Consider the following 9,527-nt stretch of genomic DNA (forward strand, 5'->3'; position numbering starts at 1 on the left):
GCTAGTGAGCCGAGTGGGCGGGGGCTAGTGAGCCGAGTGGGCGGGGGCTAGTGAGCCGAGTGGGCGGGGGCTAGTGAGCCGAGTGGGCGGGGGCTAGTGAGCCGAGTGGGCGGGGGCTAGTGAGCCGAGTGGGCGGGGGCTAGTGAGCCGAGTGGGCGGGGGCTAGTGAGCCGAGTGGGCGGGGGCTAGTGAGCCGAGTGGAGCTTTCGTGACTGCAGGAATCCATACTCTTTGGTTCTTTCGGTAAAGTCACGTGGGTAGAAATAAAACAAATCACGACGTTTCGATAGCAACACGAGTAATCTTCATCAGGTGGAACCACGGCAAGAAAATGCTGAATAAGGATAGGTTTTATCCTTTCTGCCAATGAAACAGGTCATCAAATGTTGCCATAAAGGGTAAAACCTATTCTTATTTTGTATACTTTGATAACAGCAAAAAGGTCCCACGACTCCCAGAAATGTGGTTCGGTTTTATTTAAACTTTTATTTGCCATCAACACTTGGGTCTCATCACACGCATGCACTTGGGGACTTTAGTGAACCGGACAGACGCACGCGTCAAAAAGCACTTTCATTTGATTTCCCGGTAAGTAAGTGTACAACAGGATTACATTTATCTGACACGTTTCTCACCTGCTTAAGTCAAGGACCGTAAGCAATTAAAGTATACACAGTACTGTATTGCCTTTGGCTGCCTGAGCGCGTGGATGGCTGGCATCGTCAGTCATGGTCAATCCACTGCTGGATGAAGTCCTTCACAGTCTGCCACCGCCACCTCTCACGATGGTGTTGGCCAGTTCAACGTGTTGGCTTTCGCGACCAATATTATCCAGGGGCCTTTAGCCCGTCCCAGGACGGGTGTCTTGCAGTAAGTCTGAAACTTGCAAGCGCAAAGCAGACCGCGACGTGAGATAGTCATTGCATCAATTTGTAAGGGCGCGGTGACAGACCTATTTCATTTAAAGGTTATAATCCCTTTTTCTGCATGACGTCCTTTTTACTTCGATGTCTCAACAGCAGCGTGACGGAGATCGCGTGACGTGAGGGTTCTGCCTTTGTAGTGCGGGTTGTGAGTTGACGCCGAGGGGGGAGGTGCCTCGCCCCCCCATGTGGTGACGTCAGCCGCTAATTATTATGAATTGGGGGGGGGGGGGGTGTCCATTTGGAGGACGTCACCTGCTCATGATTATTAATGAGGGGGACTGGTCGACGTGGAGTGACGTCACGAGCGTTAAGGACATTCCTGGGTGATTATAGTCGGTATAATCATAGAGGTTTTTGGGTTAGAATATTTTTTTGGGTTAGATTTTGTGTTGGCCGTGAGCAGGAATTAAAATCGTTTTCACCGGTTCACGACCGCTGCGCCACCGCTCCCCCTCTACGTCACGTGGGTCACACGTGCACGCGCACCACTCATCGGGCACGCGCACCACTCATCGGGCACGCGAAAGCGACGACCTCGCCTGCGCTCGGACAATCGGTGGTGAACTCCTCAAGTCAGACACATCGGCGGGATCGCAAAGACTGCGTGTGGTATTGGGTAAACCGCTCGCCGACAGCGCGGTCGGCTACGTACGGTGCGAAAGAAGTTCAACATACACAGTTACAAAATCTTAAGTTAGCCTCCCTACTTCTGTGGGGGGGGGGGCTTTATTTAACTATACTTCACCGCGCCGGTCACTCCACTCTACCACCCCCCCCGCCAGGTGAGCTGTCACGCGTCTGAGTGAGCGGCGCGGCAGCAGCTGCAGGTGAGGCAGCGCAGCGCGGCGAGCGACGCGCGGAAGACGGCGCCGTGGCGGAAGAGCAGCCGGTAGAACGTCTGCACCGAGAGCTGCCCCGTGTCGTCGGCCTGCCGCAGCGCCGTGAGCGGCGTGTACAGCGGATTCGTCTGGTAGCGGAACGGGGGGCGCTCCTTGCCGATCACCCTCATCACGGCCTGCGCGGTGGGAGGGGGGGGGGATGAGGAAGAATGTTTTGGTCCTTTTACGCTGGCACATCCGAGCCGGGCAATCGCGGTTCCGGGCTGGCTTATTTGTTCCACTGCCGTGCCGTGGAGAGCCAGCACCAGAGATCTATCCTATTAACGCGCCGTCGCCGCGGCCTGGGAGGGGGGGAGGGGGGGAGGGGGGGGTGAGGATTGGTTTCGGGCTCAGAGAACGACCACGAGCTGGCGGACGCCGCCTCTGCAAACGCGACCCCCCCCCCCCTCGCCTTGTCGTGGTATGTGGAGCCACGCGGTGAGCCAACATCATCCTCCGACCCCCGAGGAGCAGCGGCACGAGGGGCGAGCGACTTCATTCGCCACGAGCGATTCGGCAAATTGCTCGGTAATGATCTGACGCCTCGATCGAATCGTGAAACGTGTGCTTCGTTACTCATTCATTGCGCCGCTCCCGGCTCAAACTCTGCAGCGCGTAAAGTGGCGGCCAGGTGGTGGTGACCTTCACGACGTCGCTGGGCGTCTGGCCGAGCGTCCGGAAGATGTCGCGCGACGCCGGGAGGTAGACGTCGCGGAAGAGCCGCAGCGTCTCGGCGTCCACGCCCACGAACTCCTCGCGGGCCGCGTCGGCCATGAGCTTCGTCTCGAACTTGGTGTGCACGGGGCCCGGCTCCACCAGCGTCACGCTGACGACGACACCGCCACCGTGGGACTCATCAGCGGTGGTGGTGGTGGTTGTGGTGATGGTGGTGATGGTGGTGTTGATGGTGTGGTGGTGGTGTGTCTGGTGAGTGTGTGGGGAGCGGTGTGTCTGGTGAGAGTGTTTGTGTGGTGAGCGGGGGTGTAGCGGTTAGCGCGCTGCGCTACGAACCCGGCCGACCCGGGTTCGATTCCCGCTCGCTACCACCAACACCAGTGACGATTATGTGAATCGGATCTGGGCCTCTGCTAGGTCGACTCAGCCTCAAATGAGAACCTGGTGTGGTGTTTAAACATCGCCACCCGGGAGACAAAAGCGGCCGGGCGTTGTGCTGACCACCCAAGCCCCTCTTGTGCCGTGCCCGCCTTCACAGGTGCTCGCTAACAGCACTTGCCCCAATAGTCTGTTAAGGCTATACAGGGGATCTTTTTTTGTGGTGATGTTAATAGTGTGAGGGAGCGGTATTGTAGTGGTTAGCGCACCCGGTGACCCGAGTTCGATAAGAATCAGGTGCCAAATTCCCCTTCCCCCAAGTTCTGCATTCCTCTCTATACATGAATATTTTATCCGCCAGTGAACGAGAGTTCATATCGAGGCCTCCTACGTTGTGCAGGAGGCACGCCTCCGGCCCTGGGCGAGGCCGCTCCACTCACTGGATGTCGAATTTGGCCAACTGCATGGCGAGCGCCTCGCAGAATCCCTCCACGGCGAACTTTGAGGCCGCGTAGACATCGTTGAACACCACGGCTGAGCGGGACACACACACACATGAACACACACAAAACACATGAACACACAAAACACATGAACACACACACGAACATACATACATGAACAGACACACATGAACACACACACAAACATACATACATACATGAACAGACACACATGAACACACACACGGATACAGATATGAACACACGCACAACACACATGAACACACACACATGAACACACACACACACACACACATGAACACAACAACAACCGCTCTGCGGTGGTGACGTCATCACGACGCTTGTGTCATGCTAGGTACACTTTTAACACAAAAAGACAAAGTTCCCTGGCGTAGCCTTAACAGACTGTTGGGGCAAGTGCTGTTAGCGAGTAGCACATGAAGGCCGGCACGGCACACGAGGGGGTGGGTGGCCAGCATCCACGCCCGGCCACCTTTGTGAACACACTCGAACATGCACACACAGAGAGGTCAATCAGTCACTCGGTCGCCCTGGTGAGATGAGGGAGACCCTTGGATAAATGCCGGCACCTCTGCTCCACTTATCACCGGCCCGTTGAAGAATTACTGAAAAGATTGCTCGCTCACACTCACGCCACTGCTGGGAAAAGAGGCTTCACTTTGTATTCCCCCCGCACCTCCGATTAGCACGGTTGGCCACGTACGGCGTAAAAGAAGTTCAATGTACATGCATGCACACAACGGTTCGTCGTTGTCCGAATTTGCCAAAACAGCCGTGCGCAGCGTGTGGCGATGGGTGATGACCCTGCCGGTAACCCCAGAAATAGTCGACTGCTGGTAGTGGTGACGGTGGTGCTGCAAAGAGCAGACCCAGCCCTTGCCGAAGGGAGCGATAAAACGTGGACTAGCGGACGCCGTCCACTGTTTGTCCAGAACCTTTCTGGGTGTCTCATAGCCGCCCCCTCCCACCACCGCCACACTCGCTCTGTGGCCCTGTGGTAGGCCCGTGTCGGCGCGCGAGGCCCGGTGGTAGCGGAGCGCACCCTGCAGGCCCATGACGCTGCTGATGACCACGATGTGGCCACTGCGCCGGCGCTTCATGTCGGGCAGCACGGCCTTGATCATCCGCACGACGCCGAAGAAGTTGGTGTCGAACACGGCCTTGATCGCCTCCATGGTCTGGCCCTCCACGGGACCGATGAGACCCACGCCCGCGTTGTTCACTGCACGAGCGCGCACGGACAGAGGATGGACGGGGAAGAAAAATGGTAGATAGACAACAATGGACGGACGTATGAAACAAATGGATTATGGATGAAGAGATGGATGGATGGACAGATGGACGGCAAAAGGGATGTGCCGAGAAAGCAGTCACGTGGAGAGACGTGAGATGTAGGCAGAAAGGCAGTCAGGCAGATAGTGGGATGGCAGACAGACATGGGGTGGCATGCAGACAGGCAGGCCTCTAGGCAGATGGACAGGCAGGCACGGCAAGTAAAGCATAAACATGAATGATATTTCTTAAAACATCGGACTGCAGAGCTTGGTCACTTGTTGGTAGCGCCGGCTCGCTGCCGAGTGGCTACCTTCCAGCTCGTTTGTGGTTCCTCGTGAAATGTGATGTGCACGGACAACGACGCAATACGAAGCTGAACGTGATTATCATGGTCAAGGTGGTGGTGTGAGCAGACGGGTGGTGGTGTAAGGGGCAGTCTGGCGACACTGCACAGTTACAGAGACGTGGGGGGGGGGGGGGGGGTGGCAGAGTGCTGAGAGCAAAGTGGTTGTAATGATGATGGGATGAACACATGGCGAGGTGGATGGTAGGCGCTGGGTAAGGTGACGATGGGTGGTGGTGTTGATTTTACGTTGGGAGGGTATCCTGGGCGCGAGGGGTAAAGTGGCGGCAAGGTTACCGAGAGCGTGGTGGGTGGTTTCGGGGTTAATTGATGATGGCAGTGCTAGGGGTAGCGTGGATGTGTTAGGGAGTAGGGGGCCGGGGGGGGGGGTTAATGTTTTTGTGGCCGGCAGTGTGAAGTGTGAATTGATCCCCTAAGTGGGAGAGTTTTAGTGCTGCCCGGGCTGGCGGTGTGGTCCGTGTGACGGTGTCACTGCCGTGTCGTCGGTGATGCTGGCGGTGGTATCGGTGGTGTCGTGTTCCCGTGTCATTCCTCAGAGTAGCTGAAGGATGTGGGCAGCGGTAGCGCGAGTCGCGTCGTGAAATCCGCGTCCGAGTGGTGCTCACGGCCATCGCGGCTGAGCCGTGTCGCTGTGCACGGCCGCGCTCTCGAGGTTGGCGCACCGCACTGAGCTCGGCGACTCGAGGTCGATTCTCCCGAATCACGGCCAACACCAGTGGCAGCTATCTCGAACCGGTCCTGGGCCTCCCCTAGGTCGACCAAGCCACAAATTGGGTACCTTGGTGTGATGTGCAAACGTTGCCACGAGGGAGACAAAGGCGGCCGGGCGTGGTGCTCGCCACCAACCTGCCGGCCTTCATAGGTTGCTGCTCGCTCACAGCACTTGCCCCTAGCAATCTGTTAAGGCTATATGGGGGGTGGTTGTCTTTGTATCGGGGATAAGTGTCACTTGAAGATGTTCGGTGCAGGCTGGTGGTGGGTCGCTACTGATGGGGCGGCGGTGTTCATGGCAGTGACAGACTGATGGTATTAAGTTGCTATTCGTCTGGCTGCATAGTCGTGCTAGAGCCAGGCTGTCGGCATGATTGTGGTGGGTGGGGGGGGGGGTCGGTGGGGGGCTCGCACCCAGCACGTCCACACGACCTCCCGGCACGGCAGCCAGGCAGTCCCGCACCGAGTCGTCGCTGCACACGTCCAGCTGCTGCACGAGCAGCGAGGAGCCGAGCGCCGCTCCCGCAGCCTCCTCGAGCGCGCCGCGCTTCTCCAGACTCCGCATCGTGGCGATCACTGTCCCGGCAGCACCATCATCAGCACCATCAGCACCATCATCATCAGCAGCACCATCATCATCACTATCATAATAAGCAGCACCATCACCACTATCAACAGCACCGTCATCGGCACCATCATCATCAGCTCAATCACCATCAGCAGGACTATCATCAGCACCATAATCAGCATCATCAGCACCATCAACCGGTCAGGTGGCTCATCGACCGAGCGAGTGGCTAGCAATCGGAAGGTTGCGAGTTCACATCCTGATTGGGGGGGTTGACTCAGCCCATCATCACTCCGAGTTCGATAACATTTTCACAACTTTATTGGGAAGTCAGCAGTGGTTGTCCCACGGATGGACTCGCCCCCGCTATGGGAATGTGGAGTTTCTCTGACTGCCTCGGCGAGAAGATGAGCACCTCCGCGGTCAACTGAGCAGCGCAGAATCACGTTGTGACCGTGACGTCACTACCGACGCCATCGTCTGGGTCAATGAGGGTGATGAGTAATTAACACGACCGCACGCGGCACCAACTCACGCCAGCGAGGGGTGGGGGGGGAGTCTGATCCAACAGCCGTCGCCGCGTGTAATCGCACTGCACGCGGGTCACGTCAAATGCACTGCGGGGCCATCCACTCAGTCGGTACGCATGGAGGGGGGAGGGGGGAGGGGGGGTTAACCTAAATGCGTTCGCTTGCGTATGGGGGGGGGGGGGTGAATCCTCGATAATAATTTGTCTACATTGGCCTTCAAATGAGTTAGATAGTCCGGTGGTGGACTTTCTCTTTGCTTAAACACGTGAATATTATTAATCCTTGATAGTTTCTGCGTGTATTAAATATCGGCGGTTCTATAGGATTCGGGGGTGGGGGGGGTAAAAAGTTCGCGTGCGTACAGGGAGTGGGGGAGGGGTCAAGTTTTGACAGATTCCTGCGTACCGACTAAATGGGTGGCCCCCTTATCGGCGGCAAATCGCTCGCCAGTATAAGTACCCGCAACTCCTAGGTCCAACTCCTGGCACAACTACCACAACAGCGGCCACAACAATCGCAGCAGCATCACAACAACAACAACAGACACCACAACAACACAACAGCCACGACAACAGAACAACAACCACAGCATCAGCAGCAACAAATACAATAACAACAAAACAGCCACAACAGCAGCAGCAATCACCCAATAACCACAACAACAAACAGCCACAACAACAAGACAACAGCCACAACAATGCACATCACAACCTACACGTGACATGGCATGATGGTTGTCATCAGCGGTGATGATTGCATTATTATGCCGCTGCATCCATTCCTATCGCAGAAGCAGTCTACGAATCGCTCAAGCTCCCTGGCCTTACTCTCCCTCTCCTATGAATTAGGACCATTGCCTGAAACGTCATCTAATATATACACACAAACACATTTCCACTTTAGGCCAGTGTTATTGATGAATGTGTTGACATTCCTATGATGCCGAGTGATTATGGTGAGTGGCGATGCTGCTGATGCTGTTGTTGATGATGATGAGGCTGCTGCTGTTGATGATGTTGATGGTACTGCAGCTGATGCTGCTGCTGATGATGGTACTAATGCTGCTGCTGTTGATGGTACTGCTGCTGATGATGATGGTACTGCTGATGATGATAGTGCTGCTGCTACTGATGATATCGTCATCGTCGTCGTCATCATCCTTACCCGTGTATCGTTTATTGGGATCTTGAGCCATCCTGGCCGCCAGCTCCAGTCCGATTCCAGACGAGCAACCGGTGATGAGCACCACGGCCTTGCCGTCCGTGCTGCCCATGGTGGACCTGGTGGCACGGACCAACTAGCGGGTGAGAGGTCGCGCGACTTCCACTCCCGATACCAGCTCGCGTGCCGGTGATGGTGGCGTGTGATGGTGGTTAGGAGCTGGTAGTGATGGTGGTGTGTGATGTTGGTGTGGAGCTGGTAGTGATGGTGGTGTGTGATGGTTAGAATCCGGTAGTGATGTTGGCTGAGTGGTGATGATGGGTTGATGGTCGGTGGTTAGTACCGGCAGAGGCGATTTGTGCTGCGCGAGTGATGTTTGGTGACAGACTCGATGGGTGACCACGGGGCGAGAAGTCTGCCCTGGGGATGAGCGGGAGCTCTGCAGCTTAGACTCACGCCACCTCCTGCCCCGACGCCGCCTGCCTACACCCCCCGCCCCCGTCTCCAACCCTCCACGACGACCTCTCCTCCTCTCGTCCCCTGCCTCTCTGAGCCCAGCCTCGCTCTCCCACATCTTACCTCTCCCCCCTGCATCCGTGCCGTCCCCCTTCTCTCGAACTCGGTCCCTCCGTCTCCTCTTCGCCGTTTCCCTCATGCCCTTCTCGCTCCCATCAGCCCTGCTTCTCTCTGTCGCTCACCCTTCCCCTCTCTCTCCCCGTGTCCCTCTCTCCTCCCCACCACCCTCTCTCCCTCCATCCTCTATCTTCCTCTCTACGCCTCTCCTCTCTACCTCCCTCCCTGATCCCCCCACCCCTCCCTCCATCAATCCCTCCACCTTGCTCCCTTCTCTCTCTTTCTAGGTGTCCAGTTCTCCTAACTCCCTCCCTCCTTCCCAGTCTCACTCCAATGTCTCTCTCTCTCACCTCCCTCTTCCATTCGCTCCATCTCCCTCCCTCTTTCTCCCATCTCCACTTCACCCAATCTCCCCGTTACCTCTCCCGCCGCTCTCTCGCTAAGCCTCATCACGCGGAGAGAGGCTAAATTAAATCTGCGTCTCTCTCTCTTTAATCCCTAATCCCGCGTGCACCACGAGACTCTAAGTCCTTCAGCGGCAGGCGCGACCCAGAGACAGACACAGATAGACAGAGACACAGAGGTACAGATTATACGCAGATATACGGACACACAGATACACACAGACACACGAAGATACACAGAGGTTCACAGCGGCAGAGCGACACGCAGAGATCAACAGTTTCATAACAATATGTAACATAATTTTTGTTCCTGGGTACTAAGTGTTATTTCGTAATTGCTTATGCCTAAAAAGTACAGAAAATGGCTATTATTGTTCCCCACAAACGTTGCTGTTGTGACCAGGACAGTGATGTTTTGACATTTACCTTTTTTCAATGAGAAAACGGGCGAATTTCTTTATTTTCGTTCACATAAAGTCGGCGATGCGGTTATCGGTTTAAACCGGTAAAATAAATACGTTGCGTTTTGCGGCAACATTTGCGGCGTGATGAACTAGAGAACTCTCCGTATTTCTTTGTGTATCACAGTAAACGTAGAT

General features: G+C 55.8%; 1 protein-coding gene across 1 annotated transcript; it reads right to left on the reverse strand.

Annotated features, from left to right (window-relative positions):
* Positions 1-510: 510 nt before the first annotated feature.
* On the reverse strand, positions 511-8,638 carry RDH8 (retinol dehydrogenase 8). The gene is made up of 7 exons (XM_078865310.1): positions 8,531-8,638; positions 7,955-8,070; positions 6,107-6,268; positions 4,385-4,564; positions 3,298-3,391; positions 2,447-2,630; positions 511-1,941 (listed from the first exon to the last, which is right to left on the reverse strand). The coding sequence occupies exons 2-7, from the start codon at positions 8,061-8,063 to the stop codon at positions 1,717-1,719; spliced, it is 954 nt and encodes a 317-aa protein (XP_078721436.1). The 5' UTR covers positions 8,064-8,070; positions 8,531-8,638; the 3' UTR covers positions 511-1,716.
* Positions 8,639-9,527: the final 889 nt, after the last annotated feature.

Source organism: Lampetra fluviatilis, chromosome 20, assembly GCF_964198595.1.
Source record: "Lampetra fluviatilis chromosome 20, kcLamFluv1.1, whole genome shotgun sequence".
Lineage (NCBI taxonomy): Eukaryota > Metazoa > Chordata > Hyperoartia > Petromyzontiformes > Petromyzontidae > Lampetra > Lampetra fluviatilis.